The sequence below is a fragment of the Erythrolamprus reginae genome, chromosome 4 (assembly GCF_031021105.1).
Source record: "Erythrolamprus reginae isolate rEryReg1 chromosome 4, rEryReg1.hap1, whole genome shotgun sequence".
Taxonomy (NCBI): Eukaryota; Metazoa; Chordata; class Lepidosauria; order Squamata; family Dipsadidae; genus Erythrolamprus; species Erythrolamprus reginae.
Genome location: NC_091953.1, coordinates 99,341,525 through 99,358,615, shown reverse-complemented (window position 1 = coordinate 99,358,615; position 17,091 = coordinate 99,341,525). Strand labels below are relative to the sequence as shown.

The 17,091-nt window shown below is 39.5% G+C and overlaps 2 protein-coding genes across 2 annotated transcripts in view; both read right to left on the bottom strand.

Moving 5' to 3' along the window:
• The window catches only part of SLC9A4 (solute carrier family 9 member A4), a 32,439-nt gene extending 18,414 nt beyond the window's left edge, over positions 1–14,025 (bottom strand). Inside the window, exons 1-4 of the mRNA XM_070751839.1 lie at positions 13,764–14,025; positions 9,848–10,311; positions 3,874–4,133; positions 230–447 (exon numbers count right to left, since the gene is read on the bottom strand). Of these exons, the coding sequence (XP_070607940.1) occupies positions 230–447; positions 3,874–4,133; positions 9,848–10,311; positions 13,764–14,025 (1,204 nt within the window). The remainder of the gene's footprint in view (positions 1–229; positions 448–3,873; positions 4,134–9,847; positions 10,312–13,763) is intronic.
• Positions 1–17,091, bottom strand: part of LOC139166873 (complement factor H-like) — a 1,233,958-nt gene that overhangs the window by 476,650 nt on the left and 740,217 nt on the right. The gene's annotated exons all lie outside the window — the stretch shown is intronic.

Below are 17,091 nucleotides of genomic sequence, written 5' to 3'. Positions count from 1 at the left end.
CCAGAGGTGTTCTATAGGTAATACTTTCTCTCAGGAAAGAAAATTATGCCTCAATCTATCTTAGCCAACGTACTACACCTGAAGTTTTTGTTAAACTGGTTAGACCAGTCAGATCTGAACAGTCCCAACATTTCTCTTTCTGTTTCACATTCTCTCCCTCTGTTTCAGCTAACTATGTTCAAAGCCTTTTATCCATCCCGTTTGTTTTCAACTTGCCTGTGCTACTTACTTAGTGCTCTCCAAAGCATGCAGAAGAGCAAGGTGAAGCCAATGAAAGCCCAGTTCCACTCATGGTTCGGACCAATTGTAGACACTCCCATGAACACGAAGATCAGGGTCTCACTGATACTGCTCAACATTTTCATGAAGTATTTTATGGTTACGTAGGAATTTTGAGAAACATTGGCTTCCACGTATTTCTTCATTGTCACTGCACATGCTGTAATCCTGTTCGGTCATAAATGTTGAAGAAAAGGAGCAAGAACCATTGGAATAGGGAAAGAGAATTCTTGTAAAAACAGCAGATTTCTAAATTCATCATGAGGGTTATTTTACAGTGTCAATTAAAAACTGAAATTGGGGACAAAAGGAGACAAAGAGAAACAACAGGAAATTCTCAATCAATGTACTTGGAGCAACATGGAGATTTGTAGAAATAGACATCCATTAAAACAAATAAATAAACATAGGGGAATTGGTTGCTCTTCCCTCAAAACATCTACATGGATTAAGCATGATTTGTGAGCATGCAATTATTATGCATCTTCTAGTAAAGAAACTTGAAAATTTGAGGGCAGTAAAACTCATACCCTCCAAAATACAGCTTCCAGGTTATAGTGTGCTTAATTTAGGGATGAAATGCTACCAGTTCGGCCTTATCCAGGCATACCAGTAGCAGCAGCCATTAATGGTTCGGGAAATAACAATAGCATTTAGACTTGCAATAGCATTTAGAACCAGTAGTAGCTCTACTCTCCTGCCCAGACATTCCCATTTTCCTTTTTGTGCAAAATATTCTACGCATGCACAGAGGGTGAAAAAGCCCTTACAAAAGCAGAGCAAGGGTGAAAAAGCACATGAAGTGTGTACTTCCGAACCCATAGGGGAGGTAAGTAGATTTCACTGCTGCCTTAATTTCTTGGCACTCTTTTGGCTAAGGTCTATGTAGTATAGCAGGGTTCCTAATCTCAAGATGATTTCTCTTGACCGTCTGATCTCAAGCTGTGGGGAAATTACCACTTATAATATTTATGCATTTTCTAAATAGGTTTAATGCCACACCTGGAAGTAAACAGAAGCTTGAGCCATAACATCTTGATTCAGCTTCTGATTATGTATGACTATAGCATACAGTTCTCTAGGTACTTTGAAAGCAAGACAACAATAACAATAACAATAACAATAACAATAACAATAACAATAACAATAACAATAACAATAACAATAACAATAACAATAACAATAACAATAACAATAACAATAACAATAACAATAACAATAACAATAACAATAACAATAACAATAACAATAACAACAACAACAACAACAACAATAACAATAACAATAACAATAACAATAACAATAACAATAACAATAACAACAACAACAACAACAACAACAACAACAACAACAACAACAACAATGGAAAATAAAGCATGGGACAATCAGATGAAGAACAGAGTACCTGCCACCTGCCATATGTAATGTTGGAATTGAGTCATCTCCCCCACACCTATACAATATAGGTATGGTATGTCTGTGTGTATGTATGCTTTAATAATGGGGATTTAAATGTTTTCTTTTTTAATCGTTAAAATTATTAGATTTGTTATGAACTGTTTTCTATTGTTGTTGTGAGCCGCCCCGAGTCTACGGAGAGGGGTGGCATACAAATCTAATAAACAAATAAACAAACAAACAAACAAACAAACAAATGTTGTATAGTTGTGTAGGGTAGGAAAGATAAGAGTGTGGAGAGGCTCCAGAAAAGGCCAAGGATGAAGAATGACCTACAATAATTTGTTTTACTAGTGCACAGAAGGTTGACTACTATTTCAATACATTGCTGATGCTAAGGCTATCTAAATGGGAAATCAGTCTACTGATTGTCCACTGCAGGGTTAGTTGGCACAATTAATTTTGACCATTCTTTAGCAGACGATGTACAACTGAACTCCTATCCTTTGAAATCCTGACATCCCCAAATTCTTCTCATCTTGTCATTTTTAATTAAAACAATGAAAGAAAAAAACGGGTAATCATTGACTTACAACTGTTCACTTAGTGACTGTTCAAATTTACAATGGCCCTGAAAAAAGTAACTTACAAACAAGTGACAATGAACCATGATGACACGGTGGTTAGAATGCAGTACTGCAAGCTACTTAGAATCTCACCAGGCTCAAGGTTGACTCAGCCTTCTATCTTCCAAGGTGGGTAAAATGAGAAGCCAGATTGTTGGGGGCAATATGCTGATTCTGTAAACTGCTTAGAGAGGGCTGTAAAGCACTGTGAGGCAGTATATGTCTAAGTGCTGTTGTGGTTCAGCCTGAGCCAGATCAAAGACCAGCTGCGTCTCTGCTGGCTCCATGCCCGGGGGAGGCTGAGAGCGGAGAGGAGAGTTCTTGGCAGTCAGACAGTGCAGACAGCAGTCACGAAAGTGATGCTGATGCAAGGCCTGGGAGCCCTGGGGAAGGGCTCTCTCCAGCAAGTAGCTTTGATTCTCTGGAGTCCCTGGATGATGAAGCACAAGCTATCATTAGTATGCGGCAGAGACCGGTGGGAGGTGTGTGTGTCTGTTATCTCAACAGCCTCGTCTGGCATTAAGGCTCCTGTGTTTCTGTATGAACAATTGCCTTCGTGTATCTATTTGGAGTTCGAGTCTTTTCCTGATCTGTAAGGACATTTTCTGTTGGCTTCTTTTCTCTTTACCATTATAAAACTGTGTTTGGATTCAACCGGTGTGTCTGGCTTATCTTTTTGGGTTGGTCATAGCTTCCGGAGTGACCCAGACAGAACAAGTGCTAGTGCTATTTTTCACACTTATGGCTATTGCAGCAACCCCATGGTCACATGACTTATATTCAGATGCTTGACAACTGACTCACATTTATGACCATTCCAGTGTCGTTTGATCACCTTTTGCAACCTTCTGACAAGCAAAGTCAATGGGAAAACCAGCTTCGCTGATCAGCCATGTTACTAATTTAACAACTGCAGTGATTCACTTTACCAACTGGGTCAAGAAAAGTCATAAAATGGGACAAATCTTACTTAACAAATTCCTTACTTAGCACAATAAATTTTGGGCTCAATTGTGGTCATAACCTAAGGACTACCTGTAGTTAAATCCATGAAAAAAGAATATTTGTGTTATCTGTTTAGTTTAAATTGTTTCAATGCATCAAAATCAAACATGACTTGGCCCTAATATTTTCCCACATGCACTGTTGACAATTATAAGTATATTCCTTGGTCCAGAAAAAGCTAGGTTCTGCTGCAGTTCCAGAATCTGTTCATGAAAGGAGCTCTGCAACCATTTTGCCCTGATTTTATCTTGAAACTTGCTTAACAGCAGAAATCATTCCAGTGTGAGAAAAAGCATCCAGCGTGAAGATATTCCCCAACCTTGACATAAACAGCACTTCATAAAGATGTCATTTATTGCCATATGCTGAATTCATTATTATCAAAGGAGGAAAAGGCCTAAACTCCTTTGTTTAAATGAATCATTGCCTGGTGCCTAAAGCCTTGTGTTTCCTTGAACATTCTTTCTTATCACCCAAGGCAATTACTCAAAGTTGTAAAAGTAGGAAATACTAAGTTAATAAAAGGGTGCCAGCTATGAAAACAAACACTGCACGTTTTACTTACGCCAAGATGCCAGAGATGTAAAGTATTTCCGCGGTTAAATAGGACAGGTAACTGAACATGAAGACCAAGAGAGGTTCAATGGCAGAAATGTTTTGGGTGAATCGAGTCATAAAAGCCGCCACAAATCCAAAGACGATTCCAAACAGCAGCCCACCAAGACTGACGACAAAAAAGCGAGCACAGCCAGCTAGAATGTCAACAGATTCAATTGTTTCATATTTGTGCATCTGGGTAAAGTCAATGAATATATTGTACAGGACCTGCACAGGAGGAAAAAAAGAAAATATTTTATCCTTAGTTCTCCCCAGTTCTCAAATAATTTCCATTATCCTTTTGACCAGCTATTACAGTACAGTGAATGTTTTGCAGGGAGATGACACCTGCGTGAAAGCTTTTCTTTCTTTCTTTCTTTCTTTCTTTCTTTCTTTCTTTCTTTCTTTGTTTAATATGTCTCAGGGGGCTTAACAGCAAAATAAACTATTTAAAAATATCTTAAGTATTAAAATAATTAAAACCCATACATATCATTCCATGGCCGGAACTTCACGATTATAACTGCAAGCTCAACAGCCCCAGGGCTGCTAGAAAATCCAGGTCTTAACTGCTTTTCAGAAAGTGAACATGGTGGAGGCCATCCTGACCTCCAGAGGTAATTGGTTCCAGAGAACTGGGGCAGCCACAGAGAAGGCCCTCCCCTGCAGGCCCTCCAGCTGATACTGTTTAGCTGATAGGACCTAGAAGAGACCAACTCAGTTGGACCCTACCAGTCACTGGGAGCTGTATGCCAGAAGGCAGTCTTGAAGATAACCTGGCCCTAAGTCATCTAGGGCTTTAAAGGTGATGACCAACATCTTAAACTGTGCCCAGATACCAGTAGGGAGCAAATGCAGCTGCCAAAAAATTGGTGTAATGTGGGTGTATTTAGGTGCACCCACAACAGTTCACGCAGCTGCATTCTGGACCAGTTGTAGTCTCCGAGCACTCTTCGAGGGTAGCCCCATGTAGAGCATATTGCAATAATCTAATCATGAGGTGAAAGTGTCCACCACCTTGGAGAGGTCGCAAAGGCACAATCCAATCCAAAGCCTCAGATGCCACCTTATTCCAGGCAGCCACTAGGAACTTAGATGGCTTGTGGACAAGGGATTCAGGTATCTCCCCAAACTTCTTCTGGAACCCTTCAGGGTCCATTAGGTATCTGGGGTGGAACCACTTAATTGGCTCTGCTTCCATGGAGTGGGAGAGTGGTGCCTTAAAGTCTAACCTCAGCAGGAAATGATCTGATCACAACAAGGGAGAAACAACTATACATCTTAACTACAGATCATATCTCCACTGCCCTGAGAGGAACACCAGGTCAAGTGTTTGCCCCCCCCCCCTCTTTGAGTCAACTCTAAACTACTTGGGTCAGGTCCATGGTTGTCATGGAAGCCATAAACTCCTGAGCCACATCCGAGGATTCGCCAGTGATAGCAAGTTAAAGTCCCCCAGTACCATAAGCCTGGGGACTTCTACCACCAATCCAGCTACCGCCTCTAGCAGCACAGGCAGGGCCATTGTAACACAGCTGGGAGGCAGGTACATCAGCAATAAGCCCAATGGAACCCCTGAGTCCAACGTCAAGAGGAGAGACTCACACCCAACAATCTCTGGGGCAGGGATTCTGCGAGGAAGAAGACTCTTGTGGGAAATAATTGCCACTCCTCCACCCCTTTCCTGGGGTTGCGGCTGAAACCTGTCTGGGCACATTTCTGAGAGGGGGACACCCCCCCCTCTTTCCTGGCCCAGCCAGATCTCAGTTATACATGCCAGGTCAGTTTTCTCCTCCAAGATTAAGTCTCGAACAAGGGGGGCCTTGTTAACAATAGACCTGGCATTAAACAGCCGCAGCTTGAGCCCAGGGTCCTGACATCCCAAGTCACTGGGTATATGAGATGAGCCCAATGAACCAGAACCAAAGGGACTGGAACAAGTATAATGGTACCTCTACTTACACACTTAATTCATTCTGTGACCAGGTTCTTAAATAGAAAAGTTTGTAAGAAGAAGCAATTTTTCCCATAGGAATAAGTGTAAAAGCAAATAATGTGTGTGATTGGGGAAACCACAGGGAGGATGGAAACCCTGTTTCCTCCCAGGAGATTCCTAGAGGCGCCCCACAGAGGCTTCTCCATGCCTTTTCCATCCTTGTTACCTCCCAGGAGATTCCTAGAGAGGCCCCAGGGAGGCTTCTCCCTGCCTTTTCCGGTTACAGTTTCAGAGGCTTGGGTTTGTAAGTGGAAAATGGTTCTTGAGAAGAGGCAAAAAAATCTTGAACACCCGGTTCTTATCTAGAAAAGTTCGTAAGTAGAGGTGTTCTTAGGTAGAGGTACCACTGTAATCGCTTTCAAACAGCTTCTTCCCCGGAAGTGGCTTACCCCACTGCTCCCACCATACCTACCTCTCCCAGTTATAACCGCAATACCCTGGCCCTCCAACTCCCCAGAATTATGAAGACCTATTTTCCCTCCCATCATTCAGTGTTCGATATAGCAAAAACATTCAAACACACTTTTAAAAAATTAAAAATGGTTGCCCAATTCTTATTAAGAAGAAATTCACAACCATTTGTCTGAAATGGTATATAGTTTCCTGCTTAAGCATAAGGTTAGACTAGAACACCTTCAAGGTGCCTTCCAACTCTGTTATTATGCTCTATTAAAAATAATAACAACGCCTGAAAATAAAACTAGGTCTGATTTCATTACAGTATATGGAACCAAGAATGCATGAGATTTCAGTGATATTTATATGCATTTCATTCTCTCCTGCTAGTGGTATCTTTAATTCAGATTGTTGAAAAATGATAATTTGTCATAAATTAGTCATGTTCAGAGACATCAAAGATTGTCATGTTCAGAGACACTAAGTATTTTTTTTGCTGCTGTTTCATTAGACATGAAAGATACTAAATAGAGTGATACCTTGTCTTACAAACTTAATTGATTCCGGGATGAGGTTCTTAAGGTGAAAAGTTTGTAAGACGAAACAATGTTTCCCATAGGAATCAATGGAAAAGTGATTAATGCGTGCAAGCCCAAAATTCACCCCTTTTGCCAGCCGAAGTGCCCGTTTTTGCACTGCTGGGATTCCCCTGAGTCTCCCCTCCATGGGAAACCCCACCTCCAGACTTCTGTGTTTTTGCGATGCTGCAGGGGAATCCCAGCATTGCAAAAACGAGCGCTTCACTGGCAATGGAAGTCTGCAGGTGGTGTTTCCCAGCGAAGGGAGCATCAGTGAAATCGCAGCATTGCAAAAACACTGAAGTCCTCAAAACCCCACCTCCGGACCTCTGTGTTTTGGCGATGCTGCGATTTCACTGAGGCTCCCCTCACTGGGAAACCCCACTTCTGGACTTCCGTTGCCAGTGAAGCGCCCATTTTTGCGCTGCTGGAATTCCCCTGCAGGGATTCCCCTGCAGCATCACAAAAACACAGAAGTCCAGAGGTGAGGTTTCCCATGGAGGGGCGCCTCAGGGGAATCCCAGCAGCGCAAAAATGGGTGCTTCACTGGCAATGGAAGTCCGGAGGCGGGGCATCCCAGCGGCGGCGGTGGGTTTGTAAGGTGAAAATAGTTTGTAAGAAGAGGCAAAAATATCTTAAACCCCAGGTTTGTATCTCGAAAAGTTTGTATGACGAGGCGTTTGTAAGACGAGGTATCAGTGTACATAGAAAGCAAAAGCATGAAATACATTTGCATCCTTGGCTAGAAAGCAGGCTTGCATGCTAAATGAGTGATCTGTATATTTTAAAATAAATGAATGAATGAAAGGAGCATTTTTGCTCTTGCTAAGTAACTTTGTTTTTAGTCAGCTGTGTGAATTTAACTTTGGTGCTATCATTCTGGTCATGGAAAGTCCATCCCAAAGAAATTCATCTGATGCCTTCTGTAATTTTTTCCCCCACTTACTGCACCATTTGAAGGTTTGTTTTGAAAAAAATCCCGTGCTGGATACACTGCAAATTTGTACTGATGGTAGTTTTAACTTACCAGTAGATTTTTTTATTTATATTCTAAAATTTGAGTTTGCCCTTTTATTGTTGTAGTAGGTCTTTAGGGGATTTTGTTACTGGTGAATGCAAACATTATAACAAAATAAACCAACTAATGAGTAAAATACTCTTTATTTGCAACACCCAACACTTAATTCACTGCAATGATATAAACTACAGTGCTTGAAGAAGCATTATCACATATTCTCACTGCTTCAGTAGGCAAATTTGTCTGAGATTGGAAACAAGGTGATATTAGCTAAAATGTGGGTAAGACAGTAGGAGGAATATTGGGGGCTATGGATTAGACTAGGCAGTTGAAATAAATCCTGGGAGAAAAAACAGTAGCAAACAACTTTCATATATTTGGCAAAAAAGAAGCACAACAATTCTAAAAGATGCAAGAGGGCTACTGAAAATGCCATCTGCAAGGACTCAGGGTTGAGTTTTCCCAATGATAGTTCTCTTCTATGGATCAGAATATATGCATATATTCAATTTTCTTTCACCATGTTGGGCTTCCAAAAGACTTGACAGTGTATTAAAGGAATTGGACGTCGCTGTCATTAAACATTGTTTAAGGATCCTGAAGGAGTCCCAAAACCCTCCTTTTAAGCATGGGGGGCAGCTGGGTTACTTTGGGCAATTCATTCTCTCTCAGCCTCCCATTCAGATGTTTAAAAAGTATTTACCAACTTGCACTGGGCCATTGTGGTAGATTATGCTCCAAAATGTTAAATTATTAAGAGGTCTTCATACTGCAATGGATTGATTCAGCTGGCTATAGATAAATATCTGTACTCAAAGCAATCTCAATTAACAATGGTATCACTGAACGTAGTTTAAAACTGAGTGAGAATCATTACTTGATAATGAAAATATGTGATTGGAATTCTTAGTTGGTACAAGATAAACACCATGGTTCATAATGCTTAATGAAATGGTTAGCTGTAAATTAATTCCCAACTGTAAAGGTGTGATTTGTTGCTTAGGTATTTGATTAAGGATCTCCGTTATTGCTGTTCTTCAGCTATAAAGTCAGCATGATCTTTGTAATTAAAGTTTTCTAAAGGCGATACAATGAATGCACTCTTGGTGGTTTATTTGATTGTAAACTTGGCAAATTGTAGGTTAAATCTGTATAATATTGTGTTTTTCACTGTTCATCAAAGTAAGTGTACTAGACTCCGTTTGACAAGAGCACCGGTTCTAATCCTCGATCGGCCACCAAATATATATTTTTATGCCTACTTCAAAAGATTATTAAAATAACAAAAGTGGAATGATTTGTCCTCTTTGGAAGAAAGAGAGAAATGAATACATCTGTGCATTACAGAAACATAGAAACATAGACGATTGACGGAAGAAAAAGACCTCATGGTCCATCTTGTCTGCCCTTATACTATTTCCTGTATTTTTATCTTAGGATGGATATATGTTTATCCCAGGCATGTTTACATTCAGTTACTGTGGATTTACCAACCATGTCTGCTGGAAGTTTGTTCCAAGGATCTACTACTCTTTCAGTAAAATAATATTTTCTCATGTTGCTTTTGATCTTTCCCCCAACTAACTTCAGATTGTGTCCCCTTGTTCTTGTGTTCACTTTCCTGTTAAAAACACTTCCCTCCTGAACCTTATTTAACCCTTTGACATATTTAAAAATTTCGATCATGTCCCCCCTTTTCCTTCTGTCCTCCAGACTATACAGATGGAGTTCATTAAGTCTTTCCTGATACGTTTTATGCTTAAGACCTTCCACCGATATCTTTTTGTAGGTGAGGTTTCCAGAACTGAGCACAGTATTCCAAATGTGGTCTCACCAGCGGGATCACAATCTCCCTCTTCCTGCTTATTATACCTCTAGCTATGCAGCCAAACATCCTACTTGCTTTTCCTACCGCCCAAGCTCATTTTTTTACAAAAAGTTGTAACATACTTACTACAGTTATCCCATCATTTAGTAAGGATTCTCCAAATATCATCATGTACAGTTGTTCATTGACAGACATCTCCTCAAAGACAGTTAAGACAGCTGTTGGATCCACTGCTGATACCATGCTGCCAAATAACAGGCAGTCAAGCAGGCTCATATCCTTGAGGCCAAATGGTGCGATCTGGCAAATTCCATAAAGTGACAATCCAATGCCAAAGGAATTCATGAGGGACCCCATTGCAGACCACCAAAGAATTGAACCAAAGTTTTCGAAAAAGGGACGGGTGGACATAAAATAGCCTCCTTCGAGGATAATGGGTGGGAGGAGGTATAAGAAATAAATGCTGGTAGTCATAACTGGTGGAGATTTGTGCTTTGTGCCAAAAATAATCCCACCAACCAAAATACCCATGGCAATGTGGACACAGTTTTCCGGCATGAAGTGTGGAAGACGATGATAGAGATGGAAGCCTTGAAAGAAAATAAAACCATTATGATATTATATTGGGGTTTGGGGATTGCATTAGCCTGATGAGCCCTGGATAGAATACTCATACTCTTTCTAAAAGTAATAATTTATTGCTCTCCAGCAATAATACTGCAATGAGCCCATTGCTTGAATGAACAGAAGAATTTCTGAGCAACCAAAATGCATCAGGAACATTGAAATAATACACAATCATAGCACTAGACTTGATCAGAAAGCTTTTCTGGTTTTCTGGTTTCCTCGTTGCTTATTTCAGTGATTTTCAACCTTTTTGGAGCCGCAACACATTTTTTACATTTACAAAATCCTGGGACACACCGCCAACCAAAATGACATAAAATGACATTCTAACGCAGTACATATTATACATATAGTTAATAATATAGTTTCTAAATGTATTTATACCCACTTAGTGTGAAACCTGGGCCTGTTTCTATGAACACAAAAGGGATATCCTGGCAGGAATGGTAGTTTGAGGACCCATGTTTAATTTCCCCACGGTACGCCTGACCATGTCTCACGGCACACTAGTGTGCCACGGCACACTGGTGGAAAACACTGGCTTATTTGACCCCTCTGACAGTCATTAAGTGTAGTACCTCATGATTCTTGACAAATATATATATATTTTTATGTACATTGAGATTATCTGCACCAAAGACAAATTCCTTGTGTGTCCAATCACACTTGGCCAATAAAGAATTCTATTAATTGTCATCTGCCGCACGAATCCCAGCGACCAGTTAGGTCCCACAGAGTGGGCCTTCTCCGAGTCCCGCCTTCTCTGTGGCGGCCCCGGCCCTCTGGAACCAACTCCCCCCAGAGATTAGAATTGCCCCCTCCCTCCTTGCCTTTCGTAAGCTCCTTAAAACCCACCTCTGCCGCCAGGCATGGGGGAACTGAGATATTCTTCCCCCCTAGGCCTTTACAATTTATGCATGGTATGTTTGTATGTATGTTTGGTTTTATAATAAGGGTTTTTTAGTTGTTTTAGTATTGGATTGTTACATGCTGTTTTTATCATTGTTGTTAGCTGCCCCGAGTCCATGGAGAGGGGCGGTATACAAATCTAATAAATAAATTAAAAAATTAAAAAATAAATAAATAAACAAATAAACAAACAAACAAACTTTTTTAACTTTCTATTTCTATTCTGGTCTAAGGGTTTTTTTTAAAAAAAAAAAAACTTTAAGTCCATAATATAAAGATTTTATATTACGCAATGGTTTGTGATTCCCTAGATACTTCCAGCTTGCAATTCAGATTGACCCAGAAGGCATCAGGAAACTTACCACAACATGGATTTTCCTTCTGGATAATGAATATCCAAAGCTGCATCTCAGGTCATACTTTAAAATACTTCCTTTGAATCAGAAGATAATGGATTGTGGCCATATCAGAGAATCTGATAAATGGTCTACACAGATTTTGCTGATTAATTGAAGTACACAGGGAGAAACACAGCTTGGGTTTTGCATTCAGCAACCTTGGAACAAATATGTGATCTGTCTTTCTGAGTAAATCGGTGACCATTTGATGTTTGATGTTTTTTGTGTATTTTAGTGTTATGTTTCCTTTTCCTTTCAGTGAAATGGCCTTGTCCTTGACTTAATCCAATATTGCATTATATGTTATCCTCTATTCTTCCAGGTATATTGTGTTGGTTATGACCTTTAAAGCCCTTCATGGCATCGGACCAGAATATCTCCGAGACCGCCTCCTGCCGCACGAATCCCAGCGACCGATTAGGTCCCACAGAGTGGGCCTTCTCCGGGTCCCGTCAACTAAACAATGCCGGTTGGCAGGTCCCAGGGGAAGAGCCTTCTCTGTGGCGGCGCCGGCTCTCTGGAACCAACTCCCCCCGGAGATTAGAACTGCCCCTACTCTTCCTGCCTTCCGAAAACTCCTTAAGACTCACCTTTGCCATCAGGCATGGGGAAACTAAACATCTCCCCTGGGCATGTTAATTTATACATGGTATGCTTGTGTGTGTGTTTGCTATTACATGGGGTTTTTCTTAAATCGTTAAATATTTTAATTAATTGGATTGTTGTGACTGTTTTTTACTTGTTGTGAGCCACCCCGAGTCTTCGGAGAGGGGCGGCATACAAGTCCAACTAATAAATAAATAAATAAATATATAAATTGTGTCTAGAGTGATTTTTAAGAAATATTTTCTAAGCTTCCTTTGTCATAACTTCTGTTTTCCAGCATTAATTTCTTAGACTTCAATATATGAAAACAGCATCAATAAATGTGTATTTTCTTCATAGAAGAATGACAGCAGTCACAAAAGTGTGCTAGCATTTTTGTTCCATGACTCTTAGAAATGGTTTGATAGATAGATAGATAGATAGATAGATAGATAGATAGGTAGGTAGGTAGGTAGGTAGGTAGGAAGAAAGAAAGAAAGAAAGAAAGAAAGACAGAAAGAAATGATAGATATAGATATAAATCAATTAAATAATTCTTCACTATATCAGAACAGATTACACAATTGGAGTCTTCAATATCACCATAAACATAATATAATGTAGAGTACTGTATTCCTTTTTCTGTAAGAAATCTACATATGGTTGTATATTACTCAAATCAATAGATCTTATAAAAGTGCTTAAGAAGTATTCAGTATTCAGGTAAAACACTAGTCACCAAGATCAGTATTCTTAGTGATAAAGAAGGTAAACATCTATCAGGTTATAACATAATTTAAATTAAATTTTATGAATCTACGACAATGGTCAAGTAAAAACTAAATTACTGTATTTAGTTGTGAATGAAAACTAACCATTTAAAATTTTAATGGAATATATTTTCAAGTACTATAGTCTGAATGAAACAAATCATTGCCTTCCTTTTGAAAACGTAAACTTTAAATTATAGGTCTGTTCACAACCATCAGTGTAATGAAACCCATTGATTATCAGTATATTTACACCCAAATAAAATTATATGGTATTTTACTTTGTAAAATCCTCACCATCCATATATACTATTACTGGAAGATGTTTTTTTTTAAAAAAAAAACATTTAAAAATAGAACTCCAAATTGCAAAACAGTCAGTGTGTTTCCAAAGTTAGCAAATTTTAACTTTTTCACACTAAACGTTGCACATGCTCTTGAAGGTGTCTGAATTTTAAAAATTGCAACATAGCTCTAAAGATTTTCACATTCACAATTTCACATTTCAAATGTAAATCGCATGGAGGTTAATTTTGGGTTCATCACAAAGTAACTTTAAGACCTTTAACACTGTATCTGTTCTCAAAGGGTGACAAACGTACTTAATTTTTCAAGCCTCAAGTAGAATCTTCTTTGCAACCTAAATTATCTCACTAAATCGTTATTTCCTTGGTAACAAGCTGATTTTCCCCCTATTTTTTTTAGCTTTACTTTTTTACACCTACTTTTATTAAAGAAACATTTTTCACTCACCTATTTTTGCAAGAGAGGCCAAGAGAATCCAAAGTGTAACTTCATACGGGATTTGCACATATTCATAGTCCAAGGTGAAAATATGTAGCCTCTCATCTCGTCCTGATTCTGTAGCATCAAAGGGTTCAGTTTTAGATAAAACACTAGAATTTGTATGAGTACGTTTCAAAGACTGGACTCCAGCAGCAAAATAACTATCCAGGCTGGATAGCAGCAACAAGCAGCTAAAAAAAATTGGGCACACAAATGTCTTAACAGCCATGCCGAGAAGAATTTTATATGTAGGACGTTCTCAAGGCAGAAATCTTAAACTGCTTTATCTTGTTAAATTCCCATTTTAAGTCACAGTCTTTAGGATTGTTCCAGCTTTATGTAGGCTTTCCTGTCTTGTTGCTTGATCTTCTCCAACCCATTCTTCTAAATTTAATTTAGAAAAGACAAGACTCAATATTTTTCAATATTCTGCTGCCACAACTTTCCATTGAAGCCTTTCACTCCATTTGGAAGGAAAGGAAAAATACAATTTTATGGCTACTGCTACAATTTTTGGTCCGAGACTACTACAACACAATCCACCAGGCTTTCTGAGTTACAAAGAATTCAGAAACAGAGATATTTGACAGGTCTGCCTCCAACAATAGTTTTTCCAGGTTTACGTACAGTGAATCATTTCTGGGTTTGTAGCAGAAACACATTGGATGTTGTGTTAGAGACACCTAATGGAAATCACAAGACTTGCAGCCATGAGAGCCATGAGAGCAATTATGGGCTTACCTAAGTGTGCCCATGTTACACCAACACTCCACAGTCTGCATTGGTTGCCGATCAGTTTCCGGTCATAATTCAAAGTGTTGGTTATGACCTATAAAGCCCTTCATGGCATCGGACCAGAATATCTCCGGGACCGCCTTCTGCCGCACGAATCCCAGTGACCGGTTAGGTCCCACAGAGTTGGCCTTCTCTGGGTCCTGTCGACTAAACAATGTCGTTTGGTGGGACCCAGGGGAAGAGCCTTCTCTGTGGCGGCCCCGGCCCTCTAGAACCAATTCCCCCAGAGATCAGAATTATCCCCCACCCTCCTCACCTTTCGTAAGCTCCTTAAAATCCACCTCTGCCGCCAGGCATGGGGAAATTGAGATATTCCCTTCCCTCTAGGCTTATACAATTTGTGCATGGTATGTTTGTGTGTATGTTCAGTTTTTAAATAAGGGTCTTTTAATTATTTTAAATATTAGATTTGTTACATGTTGTTTCATTATTGTTGTTAGCCACCCCGAGTCTACGGAGAGGGTCAGCATACAAATCTAATAAATAGATAGATAGATAGATAGATAGATAGATAGATAGATAGATAGATAGATAGATAGATAGATACATAGATACATAGATACATAGATAGATACATAGATAGATACATAGATAGATACATAGATAGATACTTGATAGATAAATAAATGAGTTTACCGGAAACCACCAGGATGTGGTTGGGATTAGCAAGGGATCACTTTTAGTTGTTTCTTTCTTTTGTTTAATTCTTTCTTTTGTTTAATTCTTTATTTTGTGGATTTCTTTTTTTTTATTGCCTCAATTGGTTGCAATCTAAACATTGTACCATATTAAACTTGAATAAAAGAGTGCATTTTCATTACAGTATACTATAAAAATATCAAAATGGCTTCATTACACAAACAAACATACAGGTGCTGGTAGATACATAATTATCAGTAGTTATATAATTTCCAATACATTTCACAAAAAAGCCAAGGACTTTAGAGATAATAGCCAAAACCTGGAATTGTATTTGTAAGCAAACAATAGGCAATGGTAACATAGGTCTTACATTATACAGGTAGCCCTCAAGTTATGACCACAATTGAATACAAAATTTATGCTGCTAAGTGAGACATTTGTTAAGTGGGTTTCGCTCCATTTTATTACTTTTCTTGCCACAGTTGTTAAGGGAAAATAGTTGCTAAAATAGTTACATGGTTGTTAGATGGATCTGGCTTCTCCATTGACTTTGCTCATCAGAAAGTCACAAAAGACAATCACATGACCCATCATAAATATGAACCAGTTTTTAAGCATCTGAATTTTAAACACCTGACCACAGAGATGCTCTAAAGTTCATGTGAAATGTGTCATTTTAACATTTAATTTAATTTAAGACATTTATAAGCTGCCCAACTCTTTTCTCACTCTGGGCAGCAAACAAGCAATATGGCAGAGTATAAAATAACAATATAAAACAGTGTAGTCAGTAATGGGCAGCCAAAATTTTGTGGGTGTGGCTTAACAGTCATGTGACTGGGTAGGAGTGGCTTGCTGGCCATGTGACCAGGTGGGAGTGGCTTGAACTATCATCATCATTCAAGTGAACTGTTAAGTCCTCGACTTACAACCTTACCAGTGTTGCTTGCTGGGGTCGCGTTTCTTGTGCTCTCCTTCCTGGGTCACCCCCCAGCCTCAGATTGGGGAGCTAGGTGAACGGGTGCTGCCAGAAGCATAAATACTGCCAGCGCCGCTTCCATCCACGCCTTCTGCTTGCACCTCAGGTGGGAGGTGGCCACATGAGGCTAGAGGGGAGCCGGGCAGGAGAGAGGGAAGCTCATCTGAGGCAAGAAAGGAGAAAAGAAGAAAAAAGCAAGGAGTGTAGACGTAGCAGCAGCAGGGAGAAAAAGGAGAGCCGAGCCGAGACCAGTAATCCAGGAAGTGACAGCCGTCGATCAGCTGGACCTGCGCATGCATCTTCATTTCTGCCGGTGGAACTGCGTTCCACCCTGCCCTGCCTGCTGCCCACCCCTGAGTATAGTAATATAAAATCCCTCAACATTCATTCAATGGACATATTCATTCATTCCCCCCGGAGCTGAGTGGCATAGCTCAACGGCCAAACACATGGTGCGATCATTCAAAAACATTGAACAATCACTGAAAGAATTGTTGTAAGTTGAGGACTACCTGTACTAACAAGGCTGCCCATAGCTAGTCATTTTCTCTTTCTCCAAATGAATCATTAAAAAAAACACCTAATCCCTTTTTTCTTTGCTACCCTCTGTATATGTATGTGTGTGTCACTTTTAATTACATTACAGCCAGGAACACCTTTAAAATGATAAATATGAGTCAAGCAGTTCCGTTACATCCAACAGAATAGCATATAAATAAATATGGCATAAACAATTCATTTCCATTTAACATTACACAATAATGCATTAAATAATTATATTAATTTTTATGAAATACTAAATAAGCAGTTGTTAAAATGTGAGCTGATAATGATCATCAATTGACCTAGTTTAGGGGTGTCAAACATCCGTCACGGTGA